The sequence below is a fragment of the Thunnus albacares genome, chromosome 17 (genome assembly GCF_914725855.1).
Source record: "Thunnus albacares chromosome 17, fThuAlb1.1, whole genome shotgun sequence".
In the NCBI taxonomy this organism is placed as follows: domain Eukaryota; kingdom Metazoa; phylum Chordata; class Actinopteri; order Scombriformes; family Scombridae; genus Thunnus; species Thunnus albacares.
In genome coordinates, this window is record NC_058122.1 from 14,390,911 (window position 1) to 14,407,500 (window position 16,590).

General features: G+C 40.1%; 1 protein-coding gene and 1 pseudogene across 1 annotated transcript; both read left to right on the plus strand.

Annotated features, from left to right (window-relative positions):
* Positions 1-211: 211 nt before the first annotated feature.
* LOC122966732 (methionine-R-sulfoxide reductase B1-A-like) lies at positions 212-2,682 on the plus strand. Its single transcript, XM_044331037.1, has 4 exons — positions 212-367; positions 1,315-1,457; positions 1,735-1,849; positions 1,981-2,682. The coding sequence occupies exons 1-4, from the start codon at positions 313-315 to the stop codon at positions 1,998-2,000; spliced, it is 333 nt and encodes a 110-aa protein (XP_044186972.1). The 5' UTR covers positions 212-312; the 3' UTR covers positions 2,001-2,682.
* Positions 2,683-3,065: 383 nt separating this feature from the next.
* Positions 3,066-4,790, plus strand: LOC122967099 (annotated as a pseudogene).
* The last annotated feature ends 11,800 nt before the right edge of the window (positions 4,791-16,590 follow it).

A 16,590-nucleotide genomic window follows, 5' to 3' on the forward strand; every position in this document is an offset into this window, starting at 1 on the left:
TACTGTGAAATGCAGTGCTGGAACAAGCACTCAGATCTTTTACCTAAGTATAAATACTGCAATGTAAAAATACTCAATTACAAGTAAAATGCAGAGTTTTTATTTGTAATGAAATAGTTTTACATAGTAGTATTGATAGTTTTACTTAAGTAAAGGATCTGAGTACTTCTTCCAGCACTGCAAGGCACATAATCTGATGGATCACCAAATACGCTGTAACAGCGGCATGCACCTTTAAATTTTTAGTCCGGCAGTAAAACCAAAGAAGAAGAAGAAGACGGGAGGCTAAGTAACTAGTCTAACCGCAAGAAAATGTCGTTTTGTAAGTTCTTCGGGGGAGAGGTCTTTAAAGACCATTTCAAACCAGGTACTGTTATTATTGACCTATTGTTATTTGTAAAACGTTTATGCATAACGGCTCTTAGAGACGGTTTAGAGGTAACGCTTGAGTTAACAATAACAAGCTAGCCATCGTTAGCCAACAAACCTGATTGTTATCGTTTGTAAATAACTTGACAGACAAGCTTGTAGATCTAGAGCTGAATTATTTAACTTAACCTAGCTGACAACAGAGACTTTAAGAGAGGGTTGACATTGTTTGGCATGGAAATACTGAATAAAAACCCTGTTAAGCAAGTAAAGTTTTGTAACCCATGGTTAGGTTACACAACCCTGTTACTAAACTGGATGTGGTAGAGAAGATAAAGCTCCACTTAACACCTTTGAAGAAGTGCAAAACATTATCTGCATAACTGGATTTAAAAAGCGTCTGAAAAATATAAAGGAAACTCACTGAAACAAAACAGAAATAGTGACAAATAGATGGCAATATGTGATCTGACGTATACGTAATCTTCATTTTAAATAAATCTTCCTCCTGCGATATTTAGTAAGTTCATTGGTACTAACTGTTTTAGAGTCCTACAAAGTCACTATCCATTTAAGTAGTTCTTTCTCATCTTTCACACTAACTAGAGCAGCAATGGTTAGTGGATGAATTGATTAAACGATCTACAGAAAATTAATCACCAACCATATTGTTAATTGATAATATTTTCTGGTTTATTTAGTCCTATATGACAGTAAGTTGAATATCTTTGGGTTGTTGACTGTTGGTCGGGATCAAACAAGACATTTCAGGTTGCATCTTGGTCTTTGGGAAACAGTGATAAACTTTCTTCACCATTTTCTGATATCTTATAGACCAAGCTAATTGATGAATCGAGAAAATAATCAACAGATTAATTGTTAATGAAAATAATTGTTAATTGCACCTTTAACACCAACCATTATCTCCCATCCTTTACTCCTCAGGGATGTACATATGTTCCAAGTGTGATCACCAGCTGTTCTCCAGCCGCTCCAAGTATGAGCACTCGTCTCCCTGGCCAGCCTTCACAGAGACCATCCATGAAGACAGTGTGTCCAAACATGAGGAGAGACCTGGGGCATACAAGGTACCATCAGAAGAAAAGAGATTTACGTTTTTAATAATTGAATCTTTCAGAGGAAGCTCAGTGTAAACTTACTATATTCACTTCTAGACCAGCCACCACACACTTTCATACTTGAATACTCAGCTTAAACAGCTGATTGTGGTTTACGGCACCCACCTCCATCAGATACTAGCTGCTTGTAAACAACTCATAATCCTAAAGGACTTTTCATGTGAAGGATTTGTTTTTTTTAACTAATGCCCACATCTGATTTAGATGTATGTTATTTTTATTCCAGGTACGGTGTGGGAAGTGTGGAAATGGACTAGGCCATGAGTTTGTGAATGATGGGCCAGGCAAAGGGCAGTCTCGCTTTTGAATATTCAGCAGCTCACTGAAGTTCGTCCCTAAAGGTAAAACAGTGCTCTGATACATTTTGTAATACAGAATATGTAATAAAAGGATATTCATTATTAAAGTAATATGAAAGGTTCAGGCTGGGAAACGACTCCCACATAATCTCTTCGTCTCTCTCTCTCCACAGATAAGGTTGATGGACAGTAAAGTGAGCTGTCAGGGGGGAAAATTGCAGGACTTGTAGAAGTTTCTTTGTGCTGCTGAAGGTGCGGACAGTGGATGAAGTGTTCTGGGAAAAGGCCCAATGTGGGAGCACCAGGGCTCTGATGGACGGTGGCCTCACTGGACAGCAAGAACAGAGGATTTTTCTCATATCTTTTATTATGCAGTCATCACAGACTCAGTAACCAGAATAGCCTCACTGATTATACATTCACTGTCTCATCAGCTGTTTATTGATTGAGACTAGACTTCATGTGATTCTGCCAGTTATTTCTTACAGAGAGTTTAAGGGTTTGTTTACCTTCACAGTTTTGCATGTAAGTATAAAACTGAGTGTTACAAGTGAGTGAACACCAATCTGTAAGAAATAACTTACAAAACCTTAAACCTAAGACAAGATAAACCTTTTCCAAAGATTATTCATGATGTTTTTAAAATTCATTCATCAACAATGACCTCTACCTGAAGTGTTTGTTGTGCTAGATGCAGAAAATTTGTAACTATAAATACTATTTTCACTACTGAGAAGCTTTATGTAAATGAATCACAATGGCTGATTACAAAGAACTTAAATGTATTTTAAATTAAAATAATGCAATAATGCAATGCTTTGATAATAAGTTTGTCTTTAATCTTGTTTTCAAATATTAAAGTTACTTTTTTCCTACGGGCTGTGACTTGTTTTAGTTCTCTGTATACCGGTATACTTGTGTGCATGTGTGTGTATATATATGTGCGTGTGTGTGTGTATATATATATATATATATATATATATATATATATATATATATATATATATATATATATATATGTATAAACAGTATTATTTTCTTTAGATGAGGGTGTAATATGTTATATATGTTAAGTATCATCATATTGCATTAATTGATGCAAGTATTATCAGACGTGTTACTCTTAAAAACACATTTTCGTCTGGGGTAATAGCCTCATACTGACACTGTTGCTTAGTGATGTAAGTACTGCCATCATGTGGAAGTAACGAGAATAAGATCATTACACAAGGAGGACAGAGCTGTTGACACCTGATCTGGGGCGGCAGGTTTTTTCCAGCTTAAGCTGGCTGAGTCTTTGTAAACATACTGTACGTTTCAAGTGAAAGAGACACTAAACCTCTGGTTTTGAGACACAAAGTCATTTGACATGGATGAAATGTCATATTGCTCTTTCTCTGGTGGAGAAGAATACAAAAATCACTTCCATCCTGGTGAGTGACAGAGAAGCATGAAGCTGCATGTGAAGGGTGACAAGTCACAGAGAAGTGAAAACTCACCTAAAATCTGAGTTAAAAGTGTGTAATTACAAGCATGAATTATGACATCACAATGTGTTTTCAAAGCCAGTTGTGGAGTATGATGTGGACAATTTAATGCCAAATATTTTAATATTCATTGATTTTGTTTTTTTCAATGAGGAAGAAAGAGTAGATGTAATTTTAGTTTACTTGCTTAGTTTCGCTCAATTCCTGGATGCCTATGGGATCATGGTTATGTTATTTGATCCCACAGACACACAACAGTTGAGCCAAGATAGCCTAATATTGCTGTTTGACATAACTTCAGACTACACCAAATACATAAAAAGTCTGTCCTAAAGCATTTATTTATTTCTGACTCAGGGAAAGTGGGAAAAACAGTAAAATTTCCCAAAACTGCTGTATCTCTGAACTATCTCTTTAACCAACTCACACATATTTAGGCTATTCTGTGTGATCTCCTTTTGATAAATAATGTCATAAATAATATAATATTTTTTCACTTCCATTCACTGAGCCTCCCTGAAACTCTTTGGAGCCCCCCTAGGGAGGCCCGCCTCCCACTTTGAAAACCTTTGGCTTAAAACATGTCTGGAGGGGACCTTTGAAGCCCCTGATGCAGTTTTTCTTCTCTCAGGTATATACGTGTGTTCTGAATGTGGGCATGAGTTGTTCTCCAGCTTGTCAAAGTTCGAGCACTCTTCTCCTTGGCCGGCTTTCTCAGAGACTATTCATAAGGACAGCGTCTCCAAATACCCTGAAGCATGGGGACCCATAAAGGTAAATTATCACTACAGAATTGTACAGCTGGATATCTTTATAATGTCAGCACATGTCTAGCTGGACTAAATGGGAATTTACTCCAACACTCTTACCTTTATTTATCATATAATTTATAGGTTTTGATTAGAACTCTCTAAATTGAAATATCCCAGGTTTGTTGTGGGAAGTGTGGTAATGGACTGGGCCACGAGTTCTTGAATGACGGACCAAGAGAAGGGCTGTCACGCTTCTGAATATTCAGCAGTTCACTGACGTTCATACCTAAAGGTTGGCCTATCAGTGGTTCTATCACCTGCATGCAGTGCATTACACAGCTATGCTAATAGATTACACTGTTATCCATCTTTAACCCACTGTTTTGGCCTCTACTGTGTCCACAGAAAAGGTTGATGGACAGAAAGGTGAGCTGTGAAAGAGGGAAACGTTTTCTGCTGCTGAAGGTGTGGACAGTGAATGAAGTGTTCTGGGACAAAGTCTAATGGACCTCCAGGGCTCGGATGGAAAGTGTCCTCACTTGACAGCGAGAAAAGAGGATTGGTCAACATTTTTAAACAGTTAACATAGAGACATTAATTATCACTGTAAACTTAAAAGGACAGGTTCACCATTTTTCAAGTCTGTCTCAAAATAATAGTCCTGTGCCCAAATGAACAACAAAACAGGTTTTTCCTCTTGTTATCATTCCTCCTGTTCATACTGGCCATTAACAGATCCATTCATAATGTGCTTACAATGTAAGTTATAAGGGACAAAAATACATTTAAAAATTAATCTAAAGCTTCAGCCATCCAAATTGGTCAAATCAAGTAGATATCTTTCTGTCTTTTTTGTTACTATCCTTCCACTGCAGCTCAACAGGGAAACACTGTCTGGAGAAACACAAAGAGAGAATATTATACTAAAGCAACTCTAACTGTGGAAGATATCCACTTGGTTTGACTAACTCAGACAGTTGAAACCTCATATGTTGTCAACCTTTCCTTTAAGATTGAACCATCTGTCTGGCAAACAGTTTAAGATGTTTAATTGAAGTGTTGCCAGGAAAATGAGTCACAGCTTGCTTGTGTTAGTTTTGCACATGGCTTGCAGACCTCAGTGTAAATTAGAGGACTTCTCTGGATGCATGAAAACATGTTGAACACACTGTAAAGCACAGGCCCCTTTCAAAAGTGTAATTGCATGATTATATCAGTTGATGGTGCTGTGTACCCTACAAAAACTTACCTCACCAAATACACTTGTGTGGTCAGAACAACATACATTTAGAGCAGGTATCTGACCAATACCAAAAACTTAGTGATGCTTGTAGAACAATTCACTTTTCAACTGATTTCTCTTCATTATTTGTAGAAGATTCCCTTATGCTGCCTGCATGTTTTACCAGGAAAACACACAAAAGAACATACTTTGTGCATGTAATTTATTTGACAATCTTAATTAAGCTACAAAATTCCACTGATTACAGTAAATATCTGAACAGCATGCCCCCACTGTCTCATGCCAGGAGCCTGTTATATGAAGCAGATCTACTGAGTTATCCGGATAACTTTACTGATGAAAACTTGAACCAGGCGTTTTTTACATCACAATGTTCCAGATTTGAAGGGAATATGCGTTTTTTTTCTTTCTTCTTTTACCCAGCGAAATTTTCCAGATAACTCAGTAAACCTGCGTCTCGGAGCGGGCTCGCGGAGTGGTGGAATTCTAAACAAAGTGAGGATGTGAGGGTACGTTCAATGCCTCTCGTGCTGTTTAAATGTCTCTGGGATGAGCAGGTGTGGAGCTGCTCATTTCAAAGGCTGGAAGATCAGAGGAGAAGATGAAAGCTCCACTGTCAGCCAGAGGATTAAGAAAGGAAGTGCAAACATTCATAGACTGTAATGATGTTTTATTAAATGTAGTTATAAAGTATTTAACAAAGCACTGACTTTTTTTTTCATTTGGTGTGATGATGAAGTTTGCCTGTAAGGTATGATCAAAACTGTTAAGTTCGTTTCAGAACTTTTGTCTCTTGTATTTAAAGAGTAGTGTTGTTTTTCTGTAGATTATTAAGTCAAATCCCTCCGCCTGTCAAATGACGAGCCAAGCTAGTCCTCCTCTGCTCCAGTCCTAACTTTGCTTCTGACCTCACCTCAAGCTCTTCGTTAATTCAGTAATACCTTCCTTGTGACTGATTAGATGTCTTTGTTGCGGATTCTCTGTAATGTCGCCACACACAGATGGCACACAGACTAAATTGTCCTCAGGGGTGAAGTTTGGAAGTCTGGAAGAAGGAGGGAGAGTTCGAGAGGGGGAAAGCGACAAACCCAACAACAGACAGACAGACAGAGATGAAAACACAAAGATAAACCAGATGTGAGAATTAGAGATGGAGAGGAAAAGGGCTGTAATTAACATTCGCTATCTGAGAGAGCACTCTTTCTGGCTGGCATCTGAAAACAGCTGCATGGCCAAGAGGAAGCAAACAGGAAGGAGGAAGTGGTAATCCTTTGATAAAATCACGAGACAGACTTGGATTGCAACCGCACTTTTCTCCCACTGACCTCTGGGGCTCATCCTGGATCGGGATCCTTAATTACATTAAACCGCTACTGCTCAAAAGCCTTCCCAAGTCCCAAAGGCCGAGCCTTGAGGATCGACTAAACATATGTGTGTGAGTCATTCACGGGACATCTTGTTTTAATTGTATCCTATATTAGCCTGTTGCTTAGATATTGGCTGTTTACTGCACCTGCTTCTGTTTTGAGCCACAGAGAAAAGTGTCTCATTCTCAGTCCATATGCCATGACATTATATCTAGTTCGTCAAGGTAGTATTCCCTAAAAACATCTGTCATCCACACACCACAGAAGCTGTGATCGCTTTGTGGGCTCGTGAGGAATAAAGCTCCTGAATGCTTGACTTTAGCAGAAATAAAGAAAACTCCTTTCATCAGGGAGTAATATCTGCAGTATGTGAGTTTTGTATAATGACTCCATACGTGGGACTGACCTCCACATGTTTAAGACATACATGTGTTGGCCAAACATCTCTCTCCCTCTGTGTAATGAATGAAAGGATAAACAAGGCTTTTTATACATGACATGAGAATGTGATTTCCGCTTTAGATCAAAGGAGACTTCAGGGAAATTCAAGGCGCTCCAGGTTGGGCATTGTTATAATTCTGTCAGGACAACATGTGCTTGAAAAAGACGGAGCTTATGAAAACCAAAATGAGAATATTTTTGCTCGTCCTCTCAGAGAGGCCCAACAGTCAACCGCAATGTGAAATGATGTGTAGTTTAGCGAGAGTATAAACAGATTTTATGTGGTGTGGGTATGTGAAATGCATGTATTGGTTATAAACACTGTAAATGTGGAATGAGTAATTGTATAAAAACACAATTAAAGGTTCACTGGATTTGTACGTAAAGGAAGAAACAATGGGAAACCTCTGAGTTATGTTCATTCCAAACAAATGTCAACAGTTTAAAGGTGCAATATACGACATTCAGACTCACTAGATGACAGTAAACAACTATTTGCTATGTAAAAATATAATGAAGTAATGGCGTCCTGAGCAGAGAATGAAGTCACACTCTATGGAGCTTTTTCCCTATATTTATTCGAGAGTGTGGTATATCAATTTGAGAGCGTAATTTATTGATTTCACATTCAAATTTTGTAATTTGTCCCTCAAAACCCAGTGTCAGTGTCAGTGGCTTTGCACTAGCAGCAATCCGGATGGAGGAGCTGCTAACTGGCCTAAGGAAACTACAATTGTGGGTCCCAAAAAGAAGTAAAACTACAACTGTGGGTCTGTGTAATGCTTATCACTTCAATTTTACATATAAAAAATGAAGTTCAAGCGACCATCTAGCCTTCTCACACGGGGGTAACCATAGAAACATTTATGATGAAGGTGATATCGTTTTCTCCTCCAGCACACCAACAGGCGGGCACTATAATGCTGTATGCAGCTACTATAGTAAAAATCACGAGTGCTGGTGTTTAAATGAACCGTCTTTTTATTCCAAAAGTCGTAAGGAAAGCAAGGGAAGTACATTTAATAAAGCCCTGGCGGGCGGGAGTGGATGTACCCGGTTAAAGAATACCCGCCCGTATGAGACGCTCTAAGAAGTAAAGCAAACAAGCTCGCAAGGAGGCAGGGATCATTTCATTGGTCAACACTAAACCCGGCAGGGTTGTTGCACAAAAAATTCAAGAGCAGAGGAGAAATCTGAGAGCAGAAGTTCCATGAGTGCACAGAAGCAGCCTGAGTGTGAGGAGAAGAGTTGAAGCTTGAGCACAGGAAATCTGTGCAAGCAACATTATATTTGAGTGCAAGCACACAGTTTGTATGTGATTCCGTCCTTCCTGCGTCCATCTTCAACATGGCGGCTCAGTCTCAAAGTTTCTCATATTACAGCTAAACAGTCTGCTAAAATATGTTTCTGAAAACATTTGAAGCGAGAAATAGGCAATGCAGTAACAGAACCTTGATCTATATTTGATCAGCACTGCCTAGTTTGACAGTTTGATCTGAGTTTCGTTAGTTGTGTGCTCAGATGCCACTTTCTTTTTTCCCAAACTTTATTGAGTAAATGATGCGCACATTTATTTTGGTCTGAGATGCTGTTGCTCCAGTGCGACACCTAGTGGGGCTGAATGTTGTATATTGCACCTTTAAACATGTGAGGGATCGTTTTTGCAAAATGCAAACTTGCACAGCAAAGCCAAAAAAGCACCCAAAAGCACCCTTTAAAATCCCAAGTATGCGGGCTTCCAGTGAGAAAATAAACAATATGACAAATTTCAAAGAAACCACATATCTTGCCGCTTTATTGTCACCTTTATCGCAGGATCACATTCCTGTTTCTGAGCTCCACCAGCTTCAATAACACAGGGAGGGTTTTGGACATATATGTATTTGCAAATATCACTCACTATCTGCACTCTGATCTGTTTCAGGGAGATAGGACCCCGAGACAGCAGCACAGGTTGGCTTGGAAGCTTCAAAGCAATACTTGAGGTGTGTGGCACTGGCATTGTTCAGGATCAGGGAGAGGAGTCCTTATTTTCAGGGATAAGAGAGGAGGTTTAAAACAGGAGAATAACACTGGCTGATTGTGCACCCACATGTCTACTTTATCCTGTCTTGATCAGAGACTATAGAGGGTTTGAAAGGCCTCAGAAAGAAACTGAGGACAAGAGTGCATCGTGTCAAACAACTTTTCTGTTCTACTATATGTTTGCTGTATGAGTTGCAGAGTCAGGGGCTGGTAAAATGACATGGATCCACAGATAAAAGTGTGCCAGAGGCCAGGAAACATTATGAAACACGCCATCCTCAGAGCATGGAAATATCAGGATGATTTTGGATTCCAGCTGAATGATTTAAAAGGAGGCTCAGCTCACAGATACTCAGAGCAGTGATGGACTGTGGAAAATGCCATATTTGTGTCAGCACGTGTCCAGAAATGTTAGAGGCCTTTGACGCTGAAAGGGGTTTATGGCCAATTCGCAGACAAGAGACCAAAACTCTACTGAAGAGAGGAAAGTAATTACCTCAGACAGTCTTTGCTTGGCTACGATGCCACAGACTGTCCTCCTCCTGAAACTACACCCAACCACCCACCCACCCAGCAGCTAACCCCAGCTCCCTGCAATTTGTGGCTGCTCATCCTCTGTCATCTTGGTTAGTAATCCTAGTGTGCACCATACAAGATCCAGATCATACTGTGTGAGAGTGTTTTCTTCACATTATTATGCAACCTTTTCTGTGTATATGTGTGTGTTTGCAACACATGTAGGCTATACATGTGTCTGTGTAGAACTTTTGTGAACCTTGCAACCCCCCCAGAGGCCCCAGATGGGTGGTCCCAATAGGCAAAATTGCTGCTTTGGTCATGCTGATTGCTAACTTCTGTGCAGAAATGTTCAAGGGTGCCTCAGCTCTTTATTCTCCTCCGTGATTATAACCCAATCAGAAACCTACAATCTACATCATTTCCAGTATTATGAGACAGTTACGGAGGTGTTCTGACTTTAGTCTTTCTCTTTAGATATTGTGATAGATGAACAGGAGCACAGTAAATATCTATCTTTTCCCCTGAAGATCTACAAGTACAGAAGGGAGAGATTATCTACAAGAGTCAGCCTCCATTTGTATATTTTTCCTACAAATAATAATGATTACTGGATTAAAATTATGTGTGTCTTTGGGTGCATTAACTGTATATATACACATGTACTGTAATGTGTATTTGTTTGTGTCATCACATCTGGATCCCTTGAGTGCGGGGAATTCCACTCACCTCTACAGGTTTATGCCCTGCAGCACTTTTTGTGCAAAACACACAGCTATTTTAATCTTTTTACAGTAACTCATTAAAGTATTCAGCGTTAGAGCCAACTATCTTTTTAGAATTATCATTCATCACCCGCTCTAATATATTTATATATATATATAAACCCTGCAAACACATGATTAATATTTCTTCGGCATCAGCATTTGGCACAGACACACTTTAATTCTCCATATTTGCTCTTTATTCTTTTACTTTTGCAATAGAAAAGCAAATACGCCCTAATCTCGCCTGTCAGTCACTCTGCAGTAATTGTTTCTCTCTATCCCATAGCCTCTCCCTTATTGGCTTGTCAGTGCAGAACACCATGTTACGCCAACACTAAAAGACACAGTGAAGACAGAGAGTGTACTCTGTGTTTTCATCCATGTGTATCTGTGACAACTACTGCAGGAAGTGAATGATTGCTCGGTCAAAACAGAATCAAAATTAATTTTATTTGGGGAAGTCTGAGGAAAAAGCCTTCCTGCTATCATTTGGACCAGCAGCTCTGTTGTGTCCCCAAAACACAGACCTCAAAACCTAAAGTGAGACCAGATGAGAACTACATGAAGGAGAGGAGGATTTATGTGTGTGTGTGTGTGTGTGTGTGTGTGTGTGTCTGTGTGTGTGTGTGTGTGTGTATGTGTGTGTGTGTGTGTGTGTGTGTGTGTGTGTGTGTGTGTGTGTGTGTGTGTGTGTGTGAATGTGTCTGGGTGTGTGCTGGTAAAGGGGTTAAAAAAGAAGAGGTCAAAGACTCAGAATACATTCCCACAGGAATGACGGGCACAGACAACCCAATGTGATTATCAGCTTTAAGACGAAGTGAGGGGTGTGATCATGCTGTTGTCAAGAGAACATATATCCAACTCTACCATTACATAGATTCAAAACCATACATCTCTGCAGATGTGTAAAAGGAAATCTTGATCCAAATAGCATGATAGCTTAAAGGAATCTTTTTGGGATGTATTCAAATGTCTTGTTTTGTCCGTCCAACAGTCCAAAACTCAAAGATATTCAGTTTACTGTCATGTATGACAAGGGAAAGCAGAAAATCTTCACATGTAAGAAGCTGAAAACTGCAACTTTGCTGAAAAAAATGACAAACGGTTATCAAAATAGTTGCTTTTCTGTTGATCAGCTAATTGATTAATAGACGAAATAATACTCTCTTGTTATGAGTTATGAGAAGTTTGATACCACTCTTAAATCTGTATGGTAAACATAAAGCTATTTTCAGCAGCCGGTTAGCTTAGTATAGCACAAAGACTGGAAACGAGGGCTCTAGCTCTGTTTGAAGCTAGGAAAATCCACCTCCTAGCACCTCTGAAGCTCAGTAATTAACATGTTTGTGTAATCCATCCAAAGTCTGAAAGTAAAAACGATCAAATTGTGGTTTTAAAGGCAGTTATGTGAGCTTTTAGGTGCTAGTAGGCATAATTTGTCACCTTTGGAGAGAGCCAAGCTAGCTGTTTCCCCCTGTTTCCAGTCTTTGTGCTAAGCTAAGCTAACTGGCTGCTGGTTGTATTGTCATATTTAACAGACAGACATGAGAGTGGTGATAATCTTCTCATCCAACTTTAGAACAAACTGGACAATAAAAAGCACATGATTCAGTATGTGTCCAAGTATTGAGAGCATTTCACATCGAAAAATATTACAAATACATGTAAATTATTTAAATGATTCAAACTAAACAACATTTCAATCTAATAAAAAAGTTAAATATCTCATTTTTAAAGCTCATTTATCTCCCACCGGTTTTTTCCCCCCTTTTTCCTGGTGGTCACATATTTGGTACACTCCTGTCGCCTTTGGCCAAAACAACCGTCATCACCTTAGCTGATGGTTTGCTTGTTTGAGTCGAACATAATTTCGCATTCCTGTGAAATACAGACTGGTCCCACGGGGTAGAAGCCCATCTCCTGTTTCTGCAGCATGAAACAGTTTCACACACACACACACACACACACACACACACACACACACAAAGACACACACATGCACTACCTCTGGCCTGCAGGATATCACAGGACAGGTGATACTATCTTAGCAGTCCTGACTCAAGGAATGGCAATGGACAAGAGTTTTTTTAGGATGCTCTCTTTTCTCACAGTCAGTGTGACAAGTTGGAATTCCAAAAACATGGGAAAATCCAGAGAATGGAGAGACAAACTGCTGTGGTTTTACACTAGTAATTACAGCCAGTTAACACCCATATGATGACAGTTTGTATTTTTATTTACAGAGACTGCTCAGGTCTGACCTGTTTACATAAATGAACACATAAGCCCTGGCTGAATAATGAGACATTCAGCTATGTTGCCCGTTCACACACTCACATTTTTTGCCTCTAATTGTTTTGGATAAGCTGAGTGAGTGTGAAAATTAACGAGCACACCCATTTGGGTGGCGGTTCTGGCCCCGTAACAGTAGCACAGTGTTCGATCCAACCGTCCGTGTCAGTGAATTTGCAAAGATGGAAAGAAAGTTGTTTTTCACACACTAGCGGAAATGGATGGTGACAGTGACACATAAAAGGCAAGGCTGCGGTTTAGAGCTGACGTCATGGCAATCAACATTTAAGACGACGAGGCCTTGAATGAAAGAAAGCCACGCAGAGCAGCCCACAAGCATTTCAGTCACTAACAGTCTGGGATTGGGCACCACAAGTGGTACATGTGCATGCAGAGTGGAACAATAGGCCTCCACATGTACATGGATGCATGCAGAAGACCCTGGAGGCAAAAAAGTTTCTGCACGCATACCTACATACATACAGTCACAGACAGACACAAGCTGCAGTTCAATATGTTTCACCTTCACAGCTCTGTCAGATTTGCATCCACACGTCTCAGTGAATCCCCCAAAGTGAGCTGGAAGGCATGAAACTGTATACCAAGCTAATCACAGTTGTCTCCTTTTTAACCTCTTTCTCGCTCAGTTTGTCTCTCAATCATACTCGTCTCATAAATACACATATAGGCACACACAAGCACTCCTCACACCCCCTCTTTCTACGCCCCCACCCTTCCCAACACACCCAATATCACTTAGGAGCCGACCGCCAGATCCCACTTTTCACCGCAGAGCTGTGGATTAGAAATGAAGGCATTTCCCAAATGGTCTGCGGCTTGTGTGATGACATGATTGTCATTCAGTTTAATTCCCTTTGTGCTCTTTAGATTCCTGCTAGCATGATTCTACTGCTACAATAAAGCACAGAGGGAAGGTACTGTAAATAACAGTTTTAAAAAAAAACACAAGGTTCCTGTGTAGACTTGCTCCCTGGAAAGGCATTTTAGTTTTTATTGCCAAGATGAAAGGCACATTGAAAATTGTTCTGTGCAGCTGCTTTCTAGCAGTCGAGGAACACTTGCATGCATTTTTGTTTTTGTGAAAAATATCTGCTGGCTCATATCTATATACATGTATAACCAGTTACGTAATCGAACCTCCCAGCTGGAATGAATCGAAGCCAATTTTTCCTCAGACTGAAATTACTCTCATGTTGAACATTTGAGGCCGCTGAGGGTGTTGCGTAAGCTACAAACATCTCTCCTCTCAGATCTTTGGTATGTTCATCCTCTCAGTGATGTCTGTATGAAGCTGCGGGGCAAGTCTGGGAGTCTGAAAGTTCTCCTGAGGGTGAAAAAAAAGTTCGATGCACCTGTGTGAAGGTGGAGAGACATGATGGATGAAGAGAGGAGGATGTGGAGGGCACCAGAATGTGCTGGATGGTAGAGATCAGAGTGTTTTTGCTCACTCCTCCGTCTCCTCGTCCATCCATCATTCTTACTGACTTTGCTTATGTTTTGTGGAAAGCTGCAGATGAAAGCTGGGAAGGCTCCAGGAGAAGGGCGGGGCCTTTGCAGTTGCTTTGTTGTTGGCTTTTGTATTCTTTCATCCTCACTACCTGAGGGTGAGGCCATTGAGCATCTTACATATGGCAGAGAGTGTGTGCGTGTGTGTGTGTGTGTGTGTGTGAGATATGTTTTATCTCTTCAAAGGAGCTGCACTTCAGACATTACAATATGAGCGTTAAACGGAATTGTTTTGGGATAACCCACTTTAATCTAATAACCACATCACTGTATAGAAAACTTGAAGCTGTTTAAAGGCCATAAAACCAAATCCTTGAATAGGAAGGAGGGCTAATCCAAACACAGGAAAATACTCTGATCTTCAATCTGGTGGTCATTATTCGTAAAAAAAAAAAAAAATCTGTTCACAATTTTTCAAGAGATTAAGATTGAGATTTCTTTGTCATTTCTCAGCACTCACATACACTGAAACAAAATTTGACCTCGGCATTTGACCCATCCTATACACTAAGAGCAGTGGGCAGCAGCAGTGCAGCGCCTGGGGACCAACTCCAGTTCTTTTTACCAGTTTCAGTGGTCAGGGACACTGACAGGAGTTTTAACCCTAACGTACATGTCTTTCAAGTCTGTCTTAAAACTGTCTTAAACAGTCAGGTGCCCATATGAACACTGGAAGAGGTTTTCCTCGCTATTAAAAGATCCCCTTTAAATGTACTTTCAATGTAAGTGATGGGGGCCAAAATCCACAGTGTGTCCACACAGTCATTTTGTGCAAAAATGCATTTTAAAGTTTATCTGAATCTTATATGAGGCTTCAGCAATCTCAGTTAGTCATATCAAGTGGATATCTGCCACATTTACATTTATCTTTTTAGCACCAAATTCCCTCTTTGTGTTTCCTCAGACAGTGTTTCCCTGTTGAGAAACAAACCCTGAACACTGAAAAACTGAAGCATATTAGCTTCAGATAAACTCTTAAATACATTTTTGCACAGAAAGAGGACTGTGGATTTTGGCCCCCATCACTTACATTGAAAGTGCATTATGATGGGATCTTCTACTGGCCAGTATGAACAGGAATGATTATAGCAAGAAAAAACTATTTCAGTATTGATATGGGCACCTGACTGTTCTTTTAAGACAGACTTGAAAAACTGTGAACCTATCCTTTAAGTCCAAAACCAATAACAGCATCAGGCTCCGTGCCTCTGCGCTGCTAAATGGGTATCTCTTGGATGGTGGTTTCAAAGATCTGTCATGATGGCTGCAAGGATTCTGCTGGCGACGTATCTTGCGGCTATTGCAAATGGCCGACATCTTCTGGAAACTACAAAATGAGAGTGGAACAGTCTGCTTTTGCTGGGAAGGATTTGTAATTTGCCGTAATGGCTGACACATGTACACGCCATCAGTAGGCCTCTGGCTATGGAAAGCTCTATCAGCAGCACACACACACACGCACACAGGGATGTAGCAGCACACACCTGCAGGCACGACAATTGATATGGCCTAGACAGCACACATGCATGCATAAATGTCTACACATGAATGTGCGTGCAACATATCAACAGAGAGACAACCTCAATTCTATACATACAGACACAGTTCTTGTCTTGTTTCCTCAACACTGCTGCTGCCTGTTTGTTTCTTTAATCTCACTGTTTATATTTCTGGGTCCAAACCTGTCAGGATAACTCCAAATGGAGCAATTAGCATGAGGGAAAAGCAAATAAAATGTCTGATGAAAGCAAAAGGCTGGGTCCTGACCTCATTCTGACTGGATCTGCCTGCTAGCCAGCAGACAGTCATTTCCAAAGCTGTGAATTCCTCAGTGCCAGGCTGGCCCCTCTTTGGATAGATTTACAATGGCTGTTTGTGCTTCAAAACATATCATTATTCTATATTTGCCTGGGTCATGACAGTATCCACAGAGACCTTTGTTTGAGCACTTTTTTTTGAAACTACATCTCTTGAGGCGGAAATTGAAATCACTTTTTTTTTTAAAGCAAGCACTCTCTGTTTTCTCTGAGGATATTGAGGAATTGAGCCAAATAAGGAGATAAATAAAATCCTCAATTAGCCAATGTAGTGAGTTTGCCAAATTCATTTACTGTGCTAGAAGTCTGTGTGTGTGTGCACCTTTTTCTCAGACAGATTATCTAGCTCAGTTTCCCCTTTACCTCTCCTCCCTCTCTTTCTATCCTCTCATCCATTCAGGCAGCCGCCCTTGGTGTGTTAGTCAGGTTCAAAGTCTGAACTCCATCTCTTTGCCAGAAGAAACTCTATACGGAGGGAACATCCCGTTGCTGATCCTTCCTGTAAAGCCTCAAAGGTGAACCACTCAGCCTCAGATACTGTATTTATGG